The sequence below is a fragment of the Alligator mississippiensis genome, chromosome 3 (genome assembly GCF_030867095.1).
Source record: "Alligator mississippiensis isolate rAllMis1 chromosome 3, rAllMis1, whole genome shotgun sequence".
Lineage (NCBI taxonomy): Eukaryota > Metazoa > Chordata > Crocodylia > Alligatoridae > Alligator > Alligator mississippiensis.
The window spans coordinates 8,760,889-8,787,112 of NC_081826.1; the positions used below are offsets into that span (position 1 = coordinate 8,760,889).

At 45.1% G+C, this 26,224-nt stretch overlaps 1 protein-coding gene across 1 annotated transcript in view; it reads left to right on the forward strand.

The window, feature by feature from the left end:
• The first annotated feature begins 4,805 nt into the window (after positions 1–4,805).
• Positions 4,806–26,224, forward strand: part of KCNK9 (potassium two pore domain channel subfamily K member 9) — a 117,298-nt gene continuing 95,879 nt past the window's right edge. The window contains exon 1 of the mRNA XM_006258703.3: positions 4,806–5,516. Coding sequence (XP_006258765.2) covers positions 4,970–5,516 — 547 coding nt within the window. The 5' untranslated portion in view covers positions 4,806–4,969. The remainder of the gene's footprint in view (positions 5,517–26,224) is intronic.

The following is a 26,224-nucleotide window of genomic DNA, read 5'->3' on the forward strand; positions in this document are numbered from 1 at the left end:
CTGACTGCAGTATGCTTTGGATCAGGACTTCCGTATTTAAATGGAATATACTTCTCAGTGCTTAACAGTGTAAATCTCACCTCAGTGCTGCAGCTGCATGATGAAGGATAGTTTTCATTCATAGCCAAAGCATTCCCTGAATTATTTTTTAAACTTCCAGGAGAGAACTTTTTATTCGGGAGCTGTGCAGAGCAATTCTCCGTCACTGTCATCTTGGCGCTTTTCTCAAGCGTGGCGATCCTCACTTTTTCAAGCATTGGAAGCGTTATGCATCTTTAAGCATTAATCAAACACTCTCCTCCCGTATCCCATGTGGCAATAACCTCTCATTCTGTCTGATCACCCTTCATGAAAACAAAAGACCACTGCTGTTCAAAATACCATCCCCAGTGATTTTCTATAAAGCCCCGTTTAGTTGAGAGGCTGCTTTTCATGCCTTCGTGTCTTGCTGTGTTCAGGGCACGCTGGGTGGGGGTGAGGGGATCAAAAGTCCTGCTATATTCTGGTAATGCATAAAGGTCCCGATCAGGATCATGCCATTACCGTGTCTGATGTTGTCCATGGTGTTGAAGTGATGATGTAACCATAATGGTCCAGGAATTATGGGAGAGGCAAGGCTTTCTTCGGGTGTTATCTTTTATTGGACAGACTATGGAGTTGGGATACTGTTAGAGAAGCTTTTGAATGCAAAACACTCAGGTGGCCTGAAGACGAGTGCTTTGCACTTGGAAGTTGGTCTAACTTTATCCAGCTATACATCTGGACATATAAAAGATATCACCCCCAAAATCCTTCCCTCTGAAACTGTATATACACACACTGATTTTTCCTTGCCCTGTTTTCTCCTTCCCTCCTCGCCATCCCTGTATTTTTTTAAAGGCTATATTGCCGTTTAGATGGTTGTCTTGAGTGAGGGACAACACATAGCTGCACTGTAGCATCCCAGGATAGGACTTGTCTCTCTGAAAGCCACATCAAACCCCCCTACTGACTGCAGGTTGCTCTTGCCATCTTCTCTCCCTCGTGTGCTCAGGTAGGCTGGCCGGCTGCCAATGAGGGGCTGCACAGAACTGAGACGTCACACTGTTTGTCTGGGGAAAAATACTGGGTATGCAACTCTTGCTTTCTCAACCCTTCTGCCCTGCACCAGGTAAGTAGAGCGGCTATGCCCAGCTTTGCAGGAGAGTAAAAACCCTCCCATACCTTTCTGTGCCATGAATGCTGGGCCATGATCTGACCTACGAGAAAGAGTTATTCGAAGGTAAGCTGGAAACGAAAAACAACTAGGGTATGAGATGACATGCTCCTAAGTTAGGTATAGAGGGCCCCAAAGGTTTTCAGGTGTTCTTCTATTTGATTTGTCCTTAGATAGAGGTAGCAGGGATGGCTGCTTTTCTTCAGTTCAGCTGGCAGCCAGCTTGGGTGACTGATGCATTGTCAGCTTTTAGCCCTGCGCTGCATGAGCAGGGGTGTTAAATCCTTAGCTAAGGGACCTCCTTCCTTATGTGTCTGCATCGTGCACGGGTTAACACGAGCAGAAGCAGTCTCCACTCACAGTTTGGGCTTGTCTTCATCACAGAGTTCACTTGAGTTTTAACTTGAATGTTGCCAATAATTCAACTCCTCTCTCCATTCAAAACCCCTCAACTCAAACACGCTGGCACTTCTTTTGCTAGTTGGCTGGCCCAACGAGGAGCTTGCGTTAACATAGATCCTCAGCTTCTAATGCGGCCACTGCACGGTTGGGGTGTTATTTTGCAAGGTGGCGGCTTTCACTCAATAGCCCATGCCTAGAAGTCCTCTGTGGTGGCAGAGCCCTCCTTTCTGTGGGCAGAGTAATGACAAGTTTCTGCTAGCAGCCAGCAAAGGCATGTGTAGAGACTCCCATACTTTTTGCTAGCTGCCGCGGTTCCTTCAGCAGCCAGTTCCCTCCAGAGGTGCATTTTGTCTCCTGTGCAGTGGGGGAGCTGCCAGAAGCACATGGGTGCACATGCACTGTGGAGGCTGCGCGGGGGCATTGCTTTTTGCCACCTGCCCTTCTGGCAGCAGAGCAAGGCATGTGTAGACAAGGCCTCTGTCGAGCAATTGTCAGTTCCTTCATCATCAAAAGCCTTCCACAGGTGACAAGGCCTGAATTTTTAAGAAAAAAAACCATTCTTTTCAGGCTGCTATCACTTTTTTTCCCATCATAAAGCAGCAAGAGGTGATACCTGCCCTGTTCCACCCTCTTCTTTATGTGCCACTTTACATAGAAGCATATTTCCAGTCCAGCAATCAGATTGACACAGGAGCATGGCAGTATCGTGTGCATTGAATTGCAGGACTGAGGACTGATGCCCTGCTGCCCTTTTCGAACTCTGCCCCTCACTCTTTTTTTGCTATTGTCCACCTCTGCAGCTCAGGAAGAATGAGCGAGCTGGGACAGTGATTATTTTGTGCCCAAAGCCAGAAGGTAAGAGAGATCCTACTCTTCTGGAGATGCAGGTGACAAGGGAGACTCCGCGTGAGATATTATTTCCCTCCTGGTTCCAATCTGGATTCAGTTTCCAAATTCACTAAATGAGCAAATATTAGAAATGCATAGAGACAGAAAGGTCTCATCAGAATAATGGCAGCTAATAAGAAAATCCCAAGCACTGGCGCTCTGGGAGAAAGAAAGAAATATTAAAATGTGGTCATGGCTTTATTGAGGCGCTCTCACAATACAGCGATGAGGGCCTTACAAATACCTAGCTGGAGGGAGGAATATTTCCTGCTCCCAAAACATCACCAAAGCATTAGCACTTAGACATTTCTCCACAAAACCGCGCCGGCTCCCGAGTCTGATGTTTCAGACTGAACGGAGGGAAGATTAGAGCCAGGCTGTGTGTATGTGTCCCCTAGGCAAAAAGCAGGCATTAACCTCCCGGCTTGTACACATCGTACTGTACCGCGGAGCCCCCCTCGGCTCCAGGCTGCTTGCAGGACACGCTTCGGCCTAACGCTAAACATCATTTTCCAGCTAAAGGTTAATTACTCAGGGGGACATTTTCATCCAAGCTGTTGCCCGCAGGTTGCAATCCCTGCCTGAGTTCTATTTTTAGCCTCGCTCCTTCCTTGCTATTGATCCCAGCCACCCTGCGTTAATTAGATACACACAACACACACCACATTTGCAACTCATTTATCAATTCAGTTCAGCACCTCCATCCCCTGAGATGTAATTTGGAGCCCTCCTTGAATCATGCTATTGATCTTCCCAGCAACTTTGCTATAGGATTCTCTGTGTTGTAAACTATTTATAGATCCTTCCCCTCTTCCTCTCCCCCTGGAGAATCAGAAATGGGCAGCGTTAATCAAGCTGCTATTTTTAAAATGGGGCTGACGGGAAACCAAGCATTTCCTTTTATTTGTTCAGTCGGTGGCTAGACGCCCCTTCTTGCATCTGGGAATCCTTGCCGGCATATAGGTTGTTACTATGAGTTTGGCAGTGCACAATCTGCTTGGCTGACATGAGAGGAGATTTTGCTTCGCTGCAATCTTGTGCTGTTGGCACTGTACACTCATCCTGCCACTCCTTAAATCGCTGGTATCCATAGCGGAGAGTAGGGGTGCTGGGTTTGGAGATGCCTCTGAACAGGGCCTGATTTTAGTTGCTCAGCACTCAGTCTGGTGCCAGGAACCCAGAGCTTCCTGCCTAGAGGGTCTTTCTCCTCCGCTCGGGGTCAGACCCATCATTGTATTTGGGGTCAGGAAGGAATTCTACCCCGGGGTCAGATTGGTATGGACTATGTGTTTTTGTGTGTGTGTGCGTGTTTTTGCCTTCCTCTATACATGTTCCTCTTTCTGGGATTTTTCCAACATACTTTAACAACCTTTGCACTAGCAGGATGTTGGAGGCCGTGGTCCTCCTCCTTTACCTGTGGCGGGTGCGGGTGTTATGTCTCGTGTGGTGTTAAGAGGCTAGATTTGTGTGGGGTGGTGGGATGATCCTGCCTCACACGGCGGGTCATAGATGACCTCTGGAGCTCCTCTGTGACTCTGCAAGGCACTTCGCAAAGAACTGGTCCCTGCACTGCCGGTGCCTGTGGAGAGAAAACGGCCCGGGCTCTTCAAGCAGGCTAACGCAGGGCTGTCAAAGTCAGCTGGCTGCACGGGGGGGGGGGGGGGGGGGTCTGTGGCCTGGATTGGCCCCTGCACACCCCTTCCTGCCCTTCCCAGCATACCAGCCAGCCTGTGCCCCACACAGGTGGGGTTGAGACCGAAACTAACTTACAGTCCAAGCGTCCAGGATCTAGAAGAGACTCCCCCAGAAGTGGCGCAAGCATTTACTCTGCACTCCTTCACAGGGCGTTTGGATGCTCATGTGGAGGGGCCACTTGCCTGCCTATGGCGGGGTGGGGGCTGGGTTGGACACCCCTGAATGCGGTGCGGACCCCGGACCCCCCGCGCTGCCCCTGCCGCGCGTGTCCCGTGGGTGCGCAGCGCCCGGAGCGGGCTTGCGCTCAGCCCCAGCACCCCCTGCCCCTGCTCCCGCACAGGGTGCGTGTCTGGGGTGCCCTCTCCCACCCACGAGGGCCGGCGCCCCCCGCCCGCCCGCCCGCCCGCGGCTGCCCTGTGGCACGGGGCGCGGGGCCGGGCGCGGCGGCGGCGGCGGCGGCGGCGGCGGGGGCGGGAGCCCGGCCGGCCCCGGGGAGGAGCCGCCCGCACCGAGCCGGGCGCCTGACGCGCGAGCTCCGCCCGAAGGCTGCGAGCGCCTCGCCTCGCCGCGCCGCGCCGCGCCTCGCCCGCCCGCCCGCCCCGATGCCGCCGTCCTGCCGCCGGGCTTGAGAGCTCCGGGGCCGGGGCCCCCGGGAGCGGGTCGCATGGCCCCGGGGCGCGGGCGTTGGCGGCTGCGGGCTGCCCGGGGGGGCGGGCTGGCCGTCCCCGTCCCCGTCCCCGCGCCCGTCCCCGCGCCGAGCCCAGGGGGTTTGGGCGCGCGCGGCTCTTGATGGCCCTGCGCACTGGGACGGCTTGGCTTGGGCAGGTCCTGCGCACAGCGTCCCGGCTGCGGGGCACCTGGGCCAGGCGCTCCAGCAGCCTCCTGTGCCTGTCCGCCGAGCCCCCGCCCGGCCGCCCCCCGCCGCTGCCCCCGTGCTGCTGGCGGCTCCCCCCCGCCTGCCGCCGCTGCTGCTGCTGCTGCTGCTGCGTGCTGTCGGATCCCCGGGCGGCCAGGGGGGGACATGGTCCTCGCACTCGCCCCTTGCTGGCGGCCATGAAGAGGCAGAACGTGCGGACCCTGTCCCTGATCATCTGCACGTTCACCTACCTGCTGGTGGGCGCCGCCGTCTTCGATGCCCTGGAGTCCGACCACGAGATGCGGGAGGAGGAGAAGCTCAAAGCCGAGGAGATCCGGCTCAAGGGGAAGTACAACATCACCAGCGAGGACTACCGGCAGCTGGAGCTGGTCATCATGCAGTCCGAGCCCCACCGCGCCGGCGTCCAGTGGAAATTTGCCGGCTCTTTCTACTTTGCCATCACGGTCATCACCACTATCGGTGAGTGCCCGGGCATCTGTGCACTTGTTGGGCGTCCCGTGCCGTGCCCGGGTCTCGCTGCCCCTGGGGGAGGCCAGGGCAGGGGATGTAGGGGAGGAGGAGAAGCCCCTCAACGTCCCAGCCAGGCTCTGGCTGCTTTGCGACTCGCTGGGAGAGACAGGGCGGCCTCCCAGCCTGGCAAAAGGGGATCCCCAGGTTCCCCCCCTCGGTGGGTGCTGTGGTCTTGCACGCTCAGGTCCCCTGTGCTTATTACCTTTACTTCTCCCAAAGTTTTCCTTTGGCCCGGTGGGGAGCTGATAAGTCAGAGGGTATTTGTTATAGCGGGGCCTGCATTTGGGGGTGAATGGGTTAATGGCCGGATGATCACTGTGGTTCATTCAGTGCCTAACTTCTGAGCAGAGTTTCCAGAGATGGCAAAGTGATCGAGCAACAGTGGACAAAGCCACAGGCTGTCGGTTTGTCCCGGTTCAGTTGCGTTTCCCTGAAATGCAAACCCGTGCCTGGATCTGCAGACACAACTGTGTCTAGAGCTGTTATTTGGGCTTGTGTTGTGGTCGCACTTTGTACTCGCTCTGTATGAAACAGGATGGTTTTCCGAGGCAGCTGCTCCGTCCTTCTCACAGCACTTTGAGATGCTCCTCTACCAGCTGGGGAGAGCTGAGAAGGTCACTCTGGCTCTGTGGATGGTTGATAGTGCATTATATTGAACAGGACATGAAAGCCCAAGCTCACGGTTGTTAATGCAGGCACACACTATCTTCTTACTGTTTAGGGCTTGTTACAACAAATCTGCACATTACCACCTGCAGACACTGTCAATTTTCAGCCCAGTCTCCACTCCACTCTCCTTTGAGTTGTTGGGGGGAAAAAAGTGTTTACTTACATTTATATTTTTACTTTCTTACCTGGGGCAGTAAATCGTTTTTTCTTGAAAGATCATCTGACACCGTGAAGCCTATTTTCCCTTACGGAAATGATGAGATTTTTTTTTTTTTTTAAGGGATAGTCCCTTTTTTTTTAAAGCAAAATCTTGTTGAATAGCTTTTTTCCCCTTTTTTCCATTGTGAGACTTCTTTATAGGAATAGAAACTGTGTTAGAAATACTATGTGTATTTTCTCAGGCCAAATGACACACATTTATTATGCATTTACTGCAAAGTCAGAACTGGCTTCTTAGTTTGTGCAATGGGACGTCTCTGCCTCAGTTTCATTGTATAATTTATTTGTGCCTTAAGAAAACATTGAACGATCTTATCCTTATGGATTATGTATGGGGCTTGTGGATGTTTGCCTGTTTACTTGCTGTACTTTTGCGTTTGTGACTGTTAACTATCTTTTTCAGTCACTGGACTATGCTGGCACTAGGCAGGGAGGGGGTCACGTGGTTCATTGCTTAAACAAAATTTGCTATGGCAAGGAGCAAAACTTGCCCTTGTTTTTAAAGTTGAGGGAAGTGGAGCAGCACTTTCCTTTCAGGGGCACCAGACCTGACTTACGGGAAAAGCAGAAGTCCATTTGCTTTAGTTTAAAAAGAAGGCTGAAGTTCATTAATATTAGTAGCAGTACATTTAATTATTTTCTACAATGAAAAACTTGGATACATTTAAGAAAATCAATTGCATTGGCTGTGTATATTCCTTGCAGCAGGTGATAGTCTTCTCCCCACTGAAGTATTTTGAGAAGTCAGCATGCTTTTAACACTGAAATGTGTATAACAATAGTGAAGCACTGGAGGAAACAGCGGTGAAGAAAAGGAGCCCTACCTATCTGTTATGCAGAGGAGTAGTCTCTAGCATAAGGAGGATCAACGTCCTCAAGTTTATTAATAAACAGTTACTCTGTATATCTTACTACAAAAGCACTTTTCCCCTCCTTACTCTGGCCTGCAAAACGTCTTTCCAAAATTCAAGTTACGCAATGCTGTCGTCCCCTATAACAATTGTTCTAAAAAATGAGTCACTGAAATTTCTCAACATTTCTTTTGCCTAAAAAGGATGTTTCCAGGAGAGAAACTTTCCCCCCCACCCACTACTTAGGGTTGTAGGCCCTGAAAGGAAATACCAAAGCATTCTGCATTTTTGGTGAGGCTTCTTGCATTATGCAATAATATTACATGTTCAAGTTAATTTTTGGTGGCCGTTCCCATGTTTAATCTAACCTTGAACACGCTGCTCCCGCACACCTGGCATGATCCCTCCAAGAAAAAATCAAGAAGCACATACATCTCTATGCATGAGTGAAGAGGCTCTCATCACTCACTCACCCTGTACAGTGACTTGTTGTTATCAATACTCTCATCCTTTTTGCATGCAAAGATAAATTGATGACAAGCGTTTGTTGTATTGCGTGGCATGCCATATTCACCCCCACAGACTGACCTCCAGAGACCTGTAAAGCAAATCAGTGCATCAAAACCTGTAGCAGTCTGCATATGGCAGTGGATTAATTTACGTCTTCATTGAGCTTTTTGATATGGCCGTGCTGGCAGCATGTCTGAAGCAATTACCTTTTTACTGTGTTTACTGTATGGCTTTCATTTGATCGGAGGCATTTATTGTGGACCTCGAAGCGTGGTGCAACCAGAGTCGATCACCTCCAAGAGGCTATTGCCAAAGGGACCCAAGCAAATGCAAGGTCGGTCTGCCTTTTTTGGGCTTCGTTTTGTGTTCCCACTGCACGCGCATGGTGCTGAATTGGACAGCTCCCTGCAGCAAATGTCCTGCAGTCTTCACCTTTTGCCAAATTGGACGCCACAAGAAAAAGGCCCCGCAGCTAGTTACTTCATTTTAAGCCTAGACGATCAAAGACCAGTTTTAATGGAAATATCATTAATCTGAAAACGTCCAAGTCAGTTGAAATAATAGGATTCGGCCAACTTTTTGGTTCTGGGCTAGGTAGGACATTTCCCATTTCTCTTCTAGCAGTAGTTACTTGTTGGTCATGTCTGGCTTGTCAAGCCCCAGAAAGGACAAAGCATCGAGTGAGTAAGAGGGTTTCTATTTTGTACCTAGGAGATCTTTCCCAGTCACAGAGTACAATACACTTTTAATTCTGCTTCTTAATGTTTCATTGGCAACAACAAGTAACACCATTTCAGTACCCCTATTCTTGAAATCCCGCAGCAGATCGGATGAACCATCCTTTTCTGAAGTTTTTGTCCTGTTACAATGCGGAGAAAATGTCCCATTGGCCAAAGGAGCTAATTAGGTGCTCTGGACTCGCGGTGCTCTCTGCTTTTATTGCAGTATTTTTCTCACTTCATTGTTAGCTGGTTGCAGATCCCATCCACTTCCCATTATCCGGCTGAAAAGATGAGAGAAAGTGAATTATCCCAGTATTTCAGTCACATATTTATCTCTTAAATGTTTCATCAACATTTATACCACTGAGTAAATCAAGAGGCAGGGTATCATGAATACAACACCAATTTTTTTTTTTTTTTTTGTAAAGCAAAACCCCAGGATAACTGGTAACATGGAGCTCCATCTTCTACAGGTTTCTAGCAGTGAGTAAACTGTTTTAATTTAGGCAGGTGTTGGCACTGTCAAAATGCGTTATTGGTATGGATATCACTCCATCATTTAGGCTTTTAAGGGTGATAGTCATACTTGATTTAACACTACAGAGCTCTCGTAAACACTGAATATTTCTGGAGGCTTGCACAGAATGGAAAGAGCCAAAAGCTGCTTATGGTGCCCTAAATTGAATGGAAGCAATAAACAAGCAAAGAAGGCTCTTTTCCCCAGAGAAGTGTTCACATTAAGTGGGCCAAAGGGGGACATGGCTGGTAAGATGCAGCGGGAATCTAAAAAAGAGCCACTTTCTAGCTGTTTGACCTGTTGATATTTTAAAATCAGTCCATACCTTACTACAGAAAGAGAGAGCGATGCTCAGTTCATACCTTACTACAGTAAGAGAGATCAGACAAGTGCGGACATTGTTGGAGACCACTAAACAGACAGCCCCTGCAGATCTACCCAATTATCCAATCTCTATATACAAATGAGAGGAGTCCTTAGTGCTAACAGATGTAGCTGTCTGACAGAGAGCTTAATCCTGCATTCAAGAAAACAGTTACAAATATGTTTTAGTCCTTTCCTATTCAGAATGGGAGCTGACTGCTTTAACCTCTGTCCCTCCCCTTCAGTTTACCCTTCTGCAAAAAGTGGTGTAATAGTACTTAGGTATAGCATGGGTAGTGTGAATTTTTTAAACTAATATTTATAATGTTTCTAGGGAAAGGGCTTGATAAGCACAATGTTTATAATGTTTCTAGGGAAAGGGCTTGATAAGCACTCCTCCCTCTAATTGGCATTTGGATTTGGATTTTTGACCTAGTCCATTGATGGTGGAGTGAGGGAAATCAGAAAAAAATGCTATAAGAAGAAAGTTAAAAACAAAAAAGTGCGCAAAAAGCATGGGTGGTGTTGGGAGGGGGGTATAGGAACAAAGATTTCCATGCTCTGGTCTACCAACCAGTACATCAGCAACTAGCCATGGACCTGAAGATCTTATCTAATTCAAATAAAACAGATTGGATTGGAGCCATTCGTTCACTAATGCACTCAGATCAAAGTGTAGGGCCAGATCCGGTGCATATAGCTCAACTGAAGTCAATGAAGCTATGCTGATTCATGCCAGCTGGGAATCTGGCCCAGAGTATTAGATACTGGGACTTTGCACTCTGTTCATTGCATCTTCGTGGTTTAGCCGCATTGTAGAGCTCCGACCACTCAGCCGATGGATAAAGAGGCTCAGCAAATCTTTTAAGTCTTCTCTTGTATTTCTCTCTGCATTCAACTGTTTAAAACATTTTTGTACTAAAGCAAGTGTGCTGCTTGTTTGGATGATTCACAACTTTGTTAATGTGTGTGTGTGTGTTTTAAAGTATTCATGAGACAGTGAAAAGAAAAATGCAGGGTTTTCCCCCAGTTACATCCTGTCCGCCATTCTTTTCACAGTCATATTAGCAAACTGATTTGAAAATAGTTCATTAACAAGGCAGAAGTGTAGTTTAGATTGGTGTTTCCCTCATGCAACTTAGGGAAATTTAGCTGAGTTTCTGGAGCTATCAGTCCCTAGTAAAAACTTACAACGGGCCTGAGCAACGGGTGTCACATTCTTATTTCTTTTTAGCATTTTGGTGTCCTTCCACTCTCTACTCCTTGCTTCTTCTTCCTAACATTTTTGTCTCTTCTTTTTCATGAAAGAAAGCCCACAGTCTTTTACATGGCCCCTTGATTTCTTTCTGTTGTATAGTTTCTATATGTACTTGTGGATTATTTTCCAATGTCTGTATCAGGGATTTCCATTCTTTGTGGCCATTGCTAGGCATGTCTTATGGGACTATATTTGCACACCTCTACTGCATAAGTGAGCACTGCCCTATGCATCTTTGGGAATGGAAACTAGGTGCAAATAAGCAGGCTGGTATAAAGGAAGAAGGTAGAAAAGGATCAGAGGCATGGCTGGAGAAGGAGAAGAAATTGTGGGGGGAAACAGAGATGCAGGAGGAGGAGAAGGAACTTGAATGACAAATGGGGGGAAGGTGGTGAAGTTGTTTTAATCATGGGCTTGTTCCTACTGCCAGTAACATCAAAAGCAAACTGTATTAATTTACTTGGACCGACCGGGCATATGGGATCTGATCCAAAGGACAGCTATTTAATGGAAAGATTCCTTTTGGGTCTGGTCCAAAGCCCAGGGAAGCCATTGTTATCATTTGGTCTGATCCCTGTGGTGTTGCTTAAAGGCAATAGGAATTGAGGGTGTTGAACACCATCTGCTGGGGCCTGTTACTCGATAAACACCCAGGGTAGGGATCAATACTGTATTATACAGCATCGCGTGGAACTTGTGTTCAAAGTGCCGTAGAAACGTTCAGCTGTCGTTCCTTGCACCACCTGTCTGGGGCTGGTCAGCTCCTAGAAAACCTCCTCCGTTTAGGGCCACGGAAATAAAGTAACTTTTCTCAAGAACCAGGATTAAAATGAGGCATTTACTAACTTCCCAACAGCCCTGTTCTTATTGCCCCAGAAGCACCCAGTTTTAGTTTATAGCCAGATTAAACAGACCTTCCCAAAGCAGGGATGAACCAGTGGCATGACTGTATTGTGGATTTATGGTGATATTAATAAACTTCTTTGGCTTGGGTCTCAAGGCTCATTGTAGCAGCTGTATATAGAAATGCAGCCTTAGTATACAGGTGTTGTTGCTGTTCTATTGTTATTTTTGCTTAAGGGAGTTAGGCACCAACCTTTACTGACTCACAGAAAATCCACTGCTCTGATGATGGCTGGATGCATGATCCCTGGTCTGTGTAACACAGGCCAGCACAGTAATGGTCCTCTCAGCTTTCAGGCTGAGTCAACAGGTTGCTGCTGACTTAAGCAGATGTATTTATTGTACATCGGAGACTGTGGGTAGCAGTCTGTTCCTGCATTACCTGGATTTGACCAGGTTTTGTGATTTCGGTGGCTGCAAATAAGGATGATAGTACCAAGAAGAAAGATGCAGCGTAGTATTTTGATGCTCTTTGAAGAAAACTATGAAATGTTAAGCAACTCGGGACTTGTCATTTAGGTTTATTCAAAAGCCACTGCAACTACTGCAAGGGCTAAAGCTGATCAATGGGCTTTGGATCAGGCCTGCATTTGACATGGTCTCCACAGTCCACATAGCCGTACTTTGTAGCAAACGAGCTCCTAGAAAAATCTCTGTAATAATACAAAGCAATAACAGTCATTAGATGAGGAGAGTGTGATCAATGTATTGACCTAGAGCTATCAGCTCTCCCTGTACAAGTCTCGTTTTCAGGCATGCTCTTTTTCTTTCCCCTTTTTAAAAACAAACAGCAAAACATTCATGCTTTGATTTCTAAGTTTATCTCATTGAAATTGATAGCTTGGCTTAGTAAAAGTTTTTGCAGAAGTGCAGCATTAAGCAACACATCTAAGTTTCAGCAAAGAGAAATCTGAAAGAAGGATGTCTGTGCCCTTTTCTTTTTGCTTCTGTTTTATAAAAATATTATGCTTTCTTTTTCCATCGTCTGACAGTTGCCAGCCTCTTCTGATCAGCTGAGAGACTATTATTTTAAGATGAACTTTCTTACTTTCTGCTTCAGGGAAAAAAAAATATCCCTCTAATTTTCTTGGAATGTATTGGAGAATGAATTAAATATTTTTTTGGTGTCTGACATGCTGTCACAGAAGACTTATGCAACATTAAAGTGGCTCAAGGCTTGCTATTCTTTTAAACTGCTTTCATAATTGAGATGATTAGGCTATCAAAGTGAAAGGCAAATCTCTGTTAAGGGGCACGTGCATGTTGGTTAGTGTGATTAGGAGGGAAAGAATATTATTTTTGTCCTTTGACTCAGTTCTTGAATCAGATTGGGGCAGTACAAGAAAGAAGAGCATGTTGTGGAAGAGGAAGCTCACTATGGGGTTCAAGGGATCTGCCATGCAGCAGATGGTCTCCTGTCATTGAAACGGATAGCTCTCTGTGCTAAGGGTGTCGGCCTCCTTGGAAAGCTGTGATTTTACTGAGAGTGATAATACACAGAACAACAAATTCAGTCTACAACACCTCTTTAATTGTACACTATGAGAGGTTATACCAGGAGAAAGGGCACTGGTCATTCAGGGTGTGAAAATTCATAGCAAACATATTGAAAGGAACCTGGAGAAGACAAAAATCCACAAACAGCGAAGGCTGGATTTTGTCCCCTTGCAAGTTTACACCAGAGAGGCACCTTGCACCAGGGAAACTTCACTATGCTGCTCTCAAATTATTCTGTACTCCCCAAAGCTATTGGATTTATGAAGCTGGGCTGGGATTTTGAGAGGGATGTGTGTCCATATAAGATTCCTGGTACCTTCTGTTTCTGTGAGGTCTGGAAACACTGAAAGTTTGCCTTTTAGCAGTTGGGTATCAATAAGATCCTGGATGAGAGAGGCATCCCATAAAAAAAAAAAAAAAATACTAACCAGCTGTTTCTGAGCTCAGCAGAAATTCTATTTGGGACTCAGATTGTGGACACAAGGGGCATGTCTACACATGCATTAATGCACCTTTTCTAATGCTCATTAAATTTAGTACCTCCAGTCTGAGGTACTAAATTAATGTGCATTAGGCTGTGCTAGTAGTGCATTTCCATGCTTTTTTCAGTGACAATGCACAGTAGACTATTTTACATTGGATTACGGCAATGTCATGGTTTTTTTATGTGATGCTTTAATGCACAGTAAAATAGTCTACTGTGCATGTGTAGACATCAATGCACAGTACAATAGTCTACTGTGCATGCGTAGACATGCCCAAGAGGTGTTTTTTTTGCATCTGAAAAGGTTTTCTCTTCTCTAAGGTTCCATATAGTATGCGCACCATTTAGCTTGCTACAGTAAGACACAACGTTGGATTATATTCGGAGGTTTTTGGGTCCTATGCCATTGATCAATTACTATTAAAATGAGATCAATTTAGTTCCAGGAAGGAAATAATTGAAAGAGTAAAATCTCTTCCCTTCTTTCCCATGCAAGAGCATCTGAACTTTGCCTTCGTGCCCAAGCAGCAGCACATACGTATCCGAGAGCAGAATCTAATGCCAACTCTATTGATCAAGTGGAGAAATTTAAGTTCTTCATGAACATGCATGGTTGCACATGCACATCCATATAGACTCTTCTTTCATTTCCCCCCATGTTGCTGTTTGTAGTGACAGACTTGGCAAAAGAGGAAGGATATGATAGCATTTGCGGAAATACATGTCCAATATTACCATATCCACTTGATTAGAAGATGAGGTTTACCTTCCTATTTAATATGAGGAAAAAAAGCCCCTCACCTTGAAACTGAGGATGAGGCCATGGGGGAAGGAGGGAGGGGGGGACCTGGGGCTGGAGCTGGAGCCAAAGTTGCAGCTGCCCCCTGCGCCCCCTCCTCAAAATGCCCTGCCACTTCTCCCCGCAGCTCTCAGTCTCCCCCCCACCACTGCTTCTCCCTCTCCACTGCACGCTTCTTTACCTTTGCTCCATGCTGGCAGGCTCCGTCACTGCTGCAGCCCCATAGCAGCAGTGCTGGCTCCCTGCCATACATGAAAAAAATTATAATACATTTATAAATTTTCCATGTGTAGAATCTAATTACAGGGGTGTGTGGGGGGTGTTGTCTTACATTCAGGGTTGTGTTATATTTGAGTAAATATGGTAGTTTCTGAATTTCTTTTGGGGGCCTCTGTTGGATGAGACCATCTGGCGTTTGAATGCAAAAGGTTTAAGCTCATGATTTGCTCTTAAAGCAGGTCATGACTAGTACAAAAATGTCCATTATTATTTAAAGGGCGCTTTCCAAAACAATGAAGGTTTTAGTAGTGATGTGTTTGTTTCGATGAATGCAGAGGGGAAGTCAAAGGAGCCAACAGAAGCTGATGCCTTCTCACGTATGCCGACAGAGGCAAATTATGTGTATTTTGAGTCAGTTCATGAGTGTTCATTAATGCGCACAGAGGTTACTTTATTGCTTGAAGCACTAGAAATGGGTTGGAATGGCTTCATTTTTGTGTTCTTTTTCAAAGACTGACCCCAATCTGGATTTCCATTTAAGAAATATATGCACAGGTCTTCTGTGTTCTTGCGGCTACAACTCAGTGGGCCATATATATCCGTGGCATATTTTATCCGACTTTTATGTCAGGGTGAATTTGAACCTATTCATTATCATGTCCTAAGTCCTATTTTCCTTTCAAGCACACTGGGGTCTATTTACAATCCACAAAATAACTTGATTCACTCTTCACAGAGGCACACTATGCCTCTCTTGAATAGAGGAGGAAGCCAATGTTCTGAGTGAGTCTTTTTTTGAACCTAAGCTTTTATGACCAGGTCTTAGGATCCTGCCCCTTGATCTTCAAAATGAATTTCCATGGGTGATCTCTCTATCATTCAGGGAATGATATTCTTGGGCTGGTAAATCTTTTGCAACAACATTTTTTTTCCCTTCCTGATTTTAGATGAGAAAGGAAGAGCTAAAATCAATGTTGTGAATCAACTAATATATATATAGTTATAGTTATATACTATAGTATGTATATGTGTGTGTGTGTGTGTGCGTATATATATATATATATATATATATATATATATATATATTTGATTCACAACATTGCAAAAAGGGCCAAAATAAAATGTTTTTAAAATGTTGAAACAAAATGGAAGGATTATCCCAAACTATTTATATATATTTTTGCATTTTTCTCTATAAGTAAATCTTTGAATTGTTTTTCCCCCCAAAGTTTGAGCGATTTTTTTCTTTTTTGAAATGTAAAATTCATCAACATTGCAAGTCCTTTGGGCTTTGAGGAATCATCTTTGATTTAAAAAAAATGTTTGAAGAAACACTTAGTCAAATCGAACCATTTCCTGCCTATGCAGGGGATCAGACTCGATGAGCTATTGAGGTCCCTTCCAGCCCTAATGTCTGTGAATCTGTGAACCATTTCTTTTCACTTGCTAACTCATTTGAAGTGGAGGGTATTTACAGTATGTGATCACATGGCTGGAGTGGACTAGAGTGGTGAAGTACTAGGTCCTGGGTGGACCGGCTGCCGTGTAAGGGCTAGACTTTAGCTGCACTGGCATGTTCATGTGGCAGAAGAGTGGCGATGGTGTGCTCGTCTGCCTAAGGGAAGGTGGCCGTCAGGGCGTGTGCTCCATTAGCAGAAAGCCGAGGAAGGTTTGCATAGTAAGTTTGCGTAGTACTCTGAAAGAGAAAAGCCTAGGCAGGTTGTGCTGTGTTCCTACTCGCTCCCTGGGAGCTGGAGCCTGGCTGTTTGGGGACCCCGCACCTTCTATCCAAATGCCCCGCTTGCTTCTGCCTGCTTTTGTCCTATGCAGACAATGCTTCTGACAACAGCTACATGCCTGTCTCTCCTTCCTGCAGCATACTCGCAAAGCCACAGTCTAGCCCTTAATTTGGTGAACAGCTATCGCTACTCGGAAGGCTGCTGAAATGCTGTTCAGTTGCAATCTGTTTCCCTTAAGGCAGGTAGATGCCCCTTCTGTGGCGCTCCTGAGAGCCCTGGTGAGGAACACAGCCCGCTCTGTACACACTAAACCCAGAAATGAGATGGTAAGACTCCCCCATCCCTGCTCTCCAACATGCCAGCCATGGAGATGATCAGAGCACCAGGACAGGGGATGGGAAAAGGTTTCCCAGGGTGGCTTATCAGAGAATTGAAAGGGAGTCAAGAGCCATCCAGTCCAAACCCTGTAATATGGCAAGGTTCACTCTTTCTACATCATCCCTGCCTTTCTGTCATCTTGAAAATCTCTGAAGGTGATCCCACAGCTCCCCCGGATAGCTTGTATGATTGTCCTACAGTTTTTATGCTTGGGAAGATTTTTTTCTGAGATTTAATCTATATCTGCTGTCCTGCAGTGTCAACTCACTGTCATCAGCTCTCTTTGGATAGGGAGAATAGAGGACAGCGTTCTTCCTCTTCCTCCTTTGTGGCAGCCTTTCAAATTGAAAACCATGATCACATCCTCCCCTTATCTCCTTTTCTCCGAACTAAAAATATATAATTCCTTCAACAGTTCCTCGCGTTGCTGGATTTCCAGCTCCTTTATGATCTTCATCTTTTACCTCTGCACTGCTTTTTTATAATGCAGTACCCACATCTTGACACAACCCCAAATTGCATTTGCTTTTTTTGTGACAGCATGTCGTTGCTGACTCATTTTGAGTTTGTGATCTACCCTGACCCCCAGGTCTTGCTATTGCTGAACCTATTGTGCCCCATTCAGGATATATGCATTTTGTTCCTTCTCAAGTAGAACCTCCTGTTGTCTTCATTGGATTACTTTTGTCCTCTTTAGCCCAGTTCTCAAGGGATTTATCAAGATCCCTTTGAATTTTAAGCCTGTCCTCCAAAGTGTTTTCAGCACCTCCCCTTTTTGCAGGTTTGATCACTCCTCTCCTGATCCCAGAATATGAGTCATTTGTAAAACTGATCAACAGAACTTGACTCACAACTGACCCCATGGGATCCCACTGCAGACCTCTTGTCAGTCTGACACCAAGCCATTTATAGTTAATCTCTGCATGCAGTTATTCAGTCTATTAGGTATCTGTCTCATGCTAATTCTGTCTAGCCTACACTTTTCCCGCTTGCTTCTGAGACAAGTGTGAAAAGCCCTACTGAAGTATATTATGTTCATTGCATTCCACTTATCTCCCAAACTGATAAGTCTGTTGAAAAAGGAAATCACCTTGGTTTGACATGATTTGTCCTCAACAAATTATGTTGGCTACTAGCAATCCTTCCTCCTACTCTGATTAGTGATAAACTGACTGCTTCATAGTTTGTTCTACTAACTTCCCAGCTCTTGACATTGGGCTATTTGGTCTATAAGTGCTACGTTCTTTATTTTCCTTTGAATGATGGGCACTATTAGCCCTTCTCCCATTGCTTGAGACTTTGCCAGTCCTGTGTGAATTTGCAAATATAATTTCCATTGTTTTGGAGATACCTTCAGCTAGTTTCACCAACAGCCTGTGGTGATTTCCATCATGCTCTGCTGTTTCAGAACAAAAGTGTCTATGTAGTTTCCCCCCTATTTGGGCTAGTTATATAGGCGGTAGTGTATCTTTGTACTTCTACTAGCTACAGTTGTTGAAAGCATTGTAATATGCCTTCAGTTCATGGGATCGATTGCTATGGATCAGGGACTCCAGGAGCCTTATTTCAAGAACCAGTTCTGTCTTTGGATGTGTGGGCAATGCCTTCCCTTGAAGTGAATGCAGTAGGGGGCAGAGGTACAAAAGAAAGCAGGACCCTGGATACAGGTTTGGTTCGCAGCACTTCTGAAAACTGTAGGTATCCCAGCAGGGGCTGTGGGATGGCGAGTACTTCAAAACTGCAGACCTTATTTTGATGACTCATTAGAAACTGAGCCTTTTTGAAAATCTGCTCCAGGACTGAATGGTGAGCACATGAAAGTCTGGCTTGATTGTTGAAAAAAATCCATTTGGGAGAGCATTTCACACACAGCACAGATCAGGATTCGTTTTTGAAGAACTTAAATATGGTATACAGGCAGCATCTTGGATCTTCTACCTGGCTTGCTCAGTATCTATGTGAGTTTTTCACTGGCCGCATCTAGAAGAGCGGCAGACTGTGCAGTGGTTACTGCGCGGTCATTTAATACGTGCATAATCAAGTACTGAATGACTGCACAATAACCAATTGCATTGCACAGTAGAAGCCCTGCATGGTTTTTGTTTCCCCTGATGCTATTGCACAGTAGCAACGAGCTGCCGCACAGTAGTTCATTACTACTGCGTAGTAGCGTCGTGTCCCAGTTAGTGCCTTCCAACGCTACTATGTAGTAGCAACGATCTACACAACAGCTCATTGCTACTGTGCAGTAGCGTCTTGTGTAGACGCCGCCATTGTGTCTGTTTTGTTTGAGGCTTTCCTGCTGGGTTATTGGAATAACTCCCCAATTCTGAGTAGCTGTGCAGGCGTCCAACTACTTTTCTAGGAACCCTCTGTTCATTGTCAGCAGCAGTACACTAGCGCTACAGCTGACTTTTGCACAGCTGTATCAGTAAGGGTCTCAAAGGATTGGAAAAGGGCAAATATACTACATATCTTTGCAACTGGGAAGAAGAAGAGGACTTGGGGAACTATAGATCAGTCGGCCTAATTTCAATACCTGGAAAGATACTGGAACAAATTACTATGAAATCTGTTTGTAAGCACCTGGAGGATAATAAGGGCAATAAACAAATCATATCAAAACCACATAATTTCTTTTTTTGGCAGAATAACTGAGCCAGTGAATGGGGAAAGGAGTGGATGTGATATATCTTGACTTTTCATACAGTCCCAAATGATATTCTCATAAGCTTACTAAAGGAATGTGGTCTAGATGAAATTACTGTACAGCAGATGCGCAACCGGATACAAACTCTTACTCGGAAAGTATCTAGAGTTCACTGCCAAACTGGGCAGACATATTCAGTGTGCTTCTGTAAGGGTTTGTCTTGGACCTGGTACTGTTCATTGTTTTTTATTCATGATTTACTGTGGAGGGGGTTTGCAAGCACTACGGATGATGGGATTAGAGTTGAAAATGATCTTGATAAATTGGAGAAATGGCTTCAAGTCACTAAGATAAACCTTAAAAAAGACAAATGATTACACATAAGAAGGCAACAGTAAAAGCACAAATACAAAATAGGGCTATCTGGTGAGACAGAAGTACTGCACAAAAGGATCTTACTGGGGATCACAGATTGAAAAGGAATCGGCAGTGTGATGCTGTTGCAAAAAAAAGGCAGCTCTCATTCTGGGATGTATTAGCGGGGATGTTGTATCTAAGACACAGAAGGTCATTATTCCGCTCTACTCAGCACTGGTCAGGCCTCAGCTGGAGTACTGTGTTCAGCTCTGGTCACCATGCTTTGGGAAAGATCTAGACAAATCGGAGGGATTTGAGCAGAAAGTGACAGACACGAAATGAGGTTTAGAAAACAGGGAAAGAACTGGCTTGGTTTAGTCTAGAGGAGTGAACACTGGAGGGGAGGCATTATAGCAGTCTTCAAGTATGTAAAAGGTGGTTAGAAAGAGAGCCATCAGTTATTCCTTATACCCACTGGTGGGGGGTGGGGGGATGGAGTAATTGGCTTAATTTTCAGCGCAGGAGATTTAGGTGATATATTAGGAAATATTTTCCAGTTAAAAGGGTAGTTAAGCACTGGAACAGTCTCCTAAGTCATGTCCTGCAATCCCTTTTTAAGGCAAGGTTATACAAACATCTCTCCGGGACTGTTGATACACACTGAGGATCCTGCCTCTGAGCAGGGCACAGCTTGCTTGAGGTCATTTCCAGCCCTACATTTTTGCGATTCTATGAATAATGTACAGAAATGTTTTGCAGCACTTACATTTTGACAGCAGGCTTCATCACTATCCAAGCTGAACCCTACAGCACATGAGTCAGTGCATCTACTGCAGCCTCCCTATTTTGGAGTTTCTTATTGCACATTATGTCACGCTGGAACAAAGTGGTTTCTCTTCTTTCCTTGGGTCACATGTACATGAACACTGACATTTCCATAACAAGGGAAATCATCTAGTCTCATAACCTGGCAGTGACCAATGCCTGGATGCTTCAGAGGAAGGAAAGCTATCCCATAATGCACTGTCATGGTGGTGGTGATTTTGTTGCTAACACCCGCAGCAATCAGTTTATGCCCTGAAGCATGGGATTTGATTATCCTTGTCATTATCTTAGCTACAAATGTTATTAGCAGCCATAAAATCGCCCATTAAAGTGAGAAGGATTACTTGCCTGCATCAAGAAGAGAACAGATAATTTAGTAGGCAGGTTTTTAAGTCCAACCACATTGCTCTTTTTCCAAGGGTCACCCATTATTGGACCTTTAATTTTTTGCACTTTATAATACCTCTTGCCCTTCCCCCCACATACTCTCTTACGGTCTTCATGCTGTGGTGACTCTCCAGGAGCTGTGGAGGGCTGGGTGAGGTTGTGGCTCTGCCCACTAAACTGTCCTGAAGTGTCCAGAGGAGTCTATAGTACAAAGCAAGTTGCTCCTTCCTTATCCCCGTGGGCTGTGCAAATACCTCCACTGTAGGCAATGAGCTGAATGCTCATTGCAAACCACAGCTCTGTTCCTCTGATTAACTTCTAGACTCTACTACTTGTCAAGGATATGTTTTTCTTTATGTGGCCCAAGCCCATTAAACTGAACTTTTGGGTTTCCCTGAGATAAGAACAACATCTTGCACGAATGGCAACAACATTTGTGTATGAGGGCAGAAAGGGAAAGAGCCTTTCAGTGGTAGCTCATGTACGTTAAAACAGTTTAATGATTCCCTCCACCCACCACTTTTGTTTTTGTTTCTTTGTATCACTGTCATCCCATCCTCCGCTGTCAACAAGGAGTGGGAGAAGGTCACTTGTCTGCCTCACCCTAAACCCCCCCCACAAAAGGAAGTGGTCTGGCAGACTGGGAAATGTTCTGATCACTGTTATGTCTTTGTAGATCCAGCTTGAATCCATTGGTTTTTGTGAAGTCGCTCTGGATTGTTATGAAGGCGACTGAGTTGAGAAATCTGGACCAGAGACTCCATATTTTGAGAGAAGGTTCCCCGGCTCCTTCCTTCCTTCTATACGCAATGCATCCGTACTGGTTCCTGCAGCAGCCTGAAAGGAACAGAAAATGTTCCCAAACACAGCTATACATATTTTACAGTTAAATACCATACTTACTTGAATATAAGACGAGGTTTCCCCCCCAGTCAACATGGGGGGGGGGGAGAAAGCCCCTAGTTTTAAATTCACATAAAAGGAGACCTCGTTAAATACACTGTCTATATTTAAATTGCTGCCAAAAGCAGCATGTGCACAGTAATAGCAACCAACAATGAAGTTGATTAAATGCGGCCAAAACTGAGCATGAGTAGCATGACTATAAATACATAGCCCATAGGAGCAAACATACTGGTGAGAAGTGTGTGTGTGTCCCTTTTTAAAAAGACAAAGACCCCAAAATACGTGAGTTTTGGGACCTGGCACTGGGCCTGGAGGTACTGAAGTGCCAGGCTGGCACCAGGAGGGCCAGAGCCAGCCTTGACACCCTCCCATTGGTGCCAAAAGTGTTAAGAATCATAAAGCATGGTGGAGGGAGTGAGTTGAACAAAGAAGTCACTCAGTCCATTGAGTCCTATTGCTGGGGTCCCAGGCTCCAAGCTGCTACATTTGATGTTAGCCAAAAAAGCTAAGATGCTGATAGGAACCTAATATCATTTTTTTAATTTGCAAAAATATATATTTTTATATATATAAATAAATATATTTATGTTGCAATACTTCTACCAAAAGTGTCCTGTGGCTGATGTGGCTAACCTGACAGTCCAAGACACATCATTGCCATTGTATCATATGCATTCCCATCACAATATCTGCACCAGGCTCCCATGTGTTCATGCCTCTGCTTGACTATCACCATTACCATAGCCTGTCACAAAGTCATGCAACCTTCCTCTATACCCTAAGTTTACCTTGTCCCTCTTCCCCACTACCCCCTCCTTTACCTACCACAAGGCTAGGCTAGTGCTTCCCATCTGAATGGTAGTGGCCATTGAGCATAGATTCCCTCAGAGCCAACACTTTTTCAAGTCATGGTGAGCCACTACTGCATATATTTTAACTTTCTTTTCACTACCACATCTGAGGTGTGGTTTTCTTTCCCATTTCTGATGATTCCTGTTTCTTCACCTGCCTTTAAATGTCTGTAAAACATCACCAAATGGGGCCCCAAACAGTTTCCCCAGAATCCCTGTCAGCCCTTCTCTCAGCCTGTCACATATGATTAGTGTGGCCCTGCCCTCCATAAGGTGAAGCCAGAGCAGGTTGCCCTGTGCCTCATCTGCATATAAACTTTTGGGTTATCCCAGGACTCATGACAAGAACACCCAGTTCCAGTCAGGAGTGGGGAGCTGTTTAGCACATGGCGGGTTATCTGGAATACACACACGTGGAGCACTGCTGAGCTGTGGGGTCACCATGGCTTGAAATGCTGTTGACTTTGTGGAGCCCAGCCTGATGAACTCTATTGTAAATGATGAGCATTTTGGCTGTAGATTAATATCCTACATAGATTGTATGGGAGTCTCCTTTCTAGCTTGCTCTGAAGGCCTTATGGCTAAGGGCAAGAAAAATTCAGAGGCATCCAAATCCTAAGCCTCTGGGCTTGAGCCTGCATGTAGGATGCCCACCAAAGGACTTGGAAACATCTGAAGACCTGGTTGTGGGTGGAGGATGTTTGCTGGTAGTAGGGCCACTTATGGTTCTGGACTCTTGGATTTTGGAATTAGTTTTGGCTATTTGGCCTGGGCTACACAAAATAAAAAAAAATAAGTTTGTTCTCTCTCTAAGGAAGTGTTAAAGTGCTAGTTAAAAAGTGTGTTTATAGAGTATTTGTGCTAAAACATGCATCAGCTTAAAAAAAAGTAAAATGCATCATTTCTGGATAAACTAAGTCCATGGGCACTATATGCAAATTGCTACAGCTATGTTTATTTCAAGGTCGGGTTTTTAAAGTTTGCTCCTCACTTCCATGTGCTCAGGGAGAATAGGGCCTGAAAGTAAGGGCTTGGGGGGAAGGGGTGGCAGGAAGAGGCTGGGGGGGGGGGCAAAGGGGCTATCTAACCCCGCCTCAGATTTGTTTTCCCTGCTGTAGCAGTGGGAGGTTGACAAATTTGAGACAAACCTCCAATAATTAGATTGTATACCTGGAAAGCTATATCAAATTAATACATTTTCCATATATAGAATGTAATTACAGGATTAAGGAGTTGTCTTATCAGGGTCATCTTATATCCAAGTAAATATGATATTATGTAAGCAGCTAAATTAATTTATGTCTCTGTTACTCACTGAAAACACTCATGTATTCTTCTACATCTTGCACTAACTGTATGTCAGCACTGTGGCAAAATACAGAGTTCAGGAGCCTTGCTTCAGGACTTAAGGCTTGTATATAATGTACAGGACCTTGGACAGAGGTTTTGAATAAGGGTTAGGTTAACTACTAGAAAGGACATTTTCTTCTAGAGGGCATTAAATGAGTAATATATGTTGACCAGTCTCCATGCAATCACTCTATGAAGTGATATTATTAGTGAGAATATACATCTAAAATTGATATGGCTTCATGGAATAGTACACCTGAAGTAGCTCTTGGAAAGTTGGTCTTTCTGAGTCATCGCCACTGACTTCGGTGGACCCGTTCCTTTTATTTTTTTTGTGAGTTGACAGGAGAAATAAGTTCAGAAATAATGTCCTTGCCAATCCAGGGAGCAAGAGAGTGTCGCTGAATCTCCTGCATGGCAGTAAAGCTAGGCTTTATGGGTTTGCCCTTCAGCACTAATCAACATAGGCAGCTTGTCACAAAAAGTAGTAGAAACTGTAAAAGTTAAAAAGATAAAGCAGCCCATTAACATGGAACTTTATCTGGGTGAGTGAGTGACGTGGATCTGAATTCTGGGACCTTTTATGGAATCCTTCAAATCTGAGAGAGTTTTACTTGCATATTGTACCAAACCCCGCAACCCCAGAAACTGGCACAGGAAGCTGGCAAGACAAGTTCTCACTTTTATATAGGAGATGCTGTGGATTAGGGTCACAAATTAAGGGTTGGGGGAGAAAGGGACAGGCATAGGTGAATAAACATTAAGGTACATAAACTTAAGATCCAGGCAACAGGTAATAAACAGTGACACTATGGTGAAATCACCCAAGAACACGTAACATATATAAATACTTATAAATACTTATATATATAAATACTTATACTGCAGTATATACACTTGAGAACCCATAAACCCTCCCACAATTTTGGAGTGACTCCAACTCAGCTTCTGGTCCCAAAAATTCTTAATTGTCATCTGCTAGGGCCCCCATGTCTGAGCCCTGGTGCTGCAGCTCGCAGTCCTGGCTCTGACGTGCTCCTTTTGGGTCTGTGGCCACACATCTCTCAGCTGCGCGTTCCACACGCAAGTCATTGCTTTTCCACTTTCTTTGTCCCCTGCACCCTTCTGGGTATTGTGGTGCACATTACAGTTCATTCCTCCAGTCCCCTGGAGGCTTCTGGGAGTAGAAGTTCACACTCCCCTTCTTTTCTCTAGTCCCCTGGAGGCTTCTGGGAGCTGTAGTTCACATTACAACATTACAGTTCATGACATTCAATGTTACAGTCCATTACAATATACAACAAGCTGACCAGTAAAAGGCAGACTTGTACAGCAGATAAAGGGGACTTTGGAAGCAAAGGTGGTGCTTTCCCTCTGGAAAACCGAGTGTGATTCTTTTATTAGGATCTTGGGGACCAGATTGGTTCATTCAGTTAACTTGCTGAAACCAAATGGGCTGTCTTAGATGGGCTTCAGTCCGTCTGGTTTTCTACCACTGCATTTCCAAAGAAATGTGTATGTATCCCAAGGCACAAGGGGGTAGGAGCTTTCCTTTAGTGTGTGTGCATGTTTTCCTGTTAGAACCTCAGCATCATTTGACGAATATGGATAATCTCTCATATATAAGCTTTTAATGCGACTTGCTCCATTTCCCTTACAAGTCGCAGGAGGCTCTTTTCTAGGCCTACAGCCTTTAATCTTTCAGAGGAGAGAGACAGCTTTTGTCTCTCTTCCCCTTCACCTCCCAGCTGCTGCAGCACTTGATACGAGCCCTGCTGCTTTAAGTGCCTGAGGCATGAACAAGACCTAGGGGCCTAGACTTCCCCTCCATATTTTGTTTAACAACAGTCCATGCTCCTATGTTCAGAAAGAGAGAATAAAATTAAAAGCTCTGCATTTAAAATTAAAGTGCTCCTGAATCTGAGCTGATCTTACAACAAATGTTCCTCAGTTCAGTAGTAATTAGGTAGAGAGACTAACGGCCTGCAGAAGTTTGCTTACTGCTCCACAATAAAATGTAATGTTTGGTTCTTCTCATTCATACCAAACTGTTTTTATTACACCCAGTGATCGCTACAAGGATGAAGTGTCCAGGATCACTGGGAGTGTCTGCATTTGCAAATGCTGCTGAATGGGTTTACTCCAGAGTAAATTACTCCGGAGTAAACCCATCTTGGTCAGGTGCCTACATGAGCGGGCATTT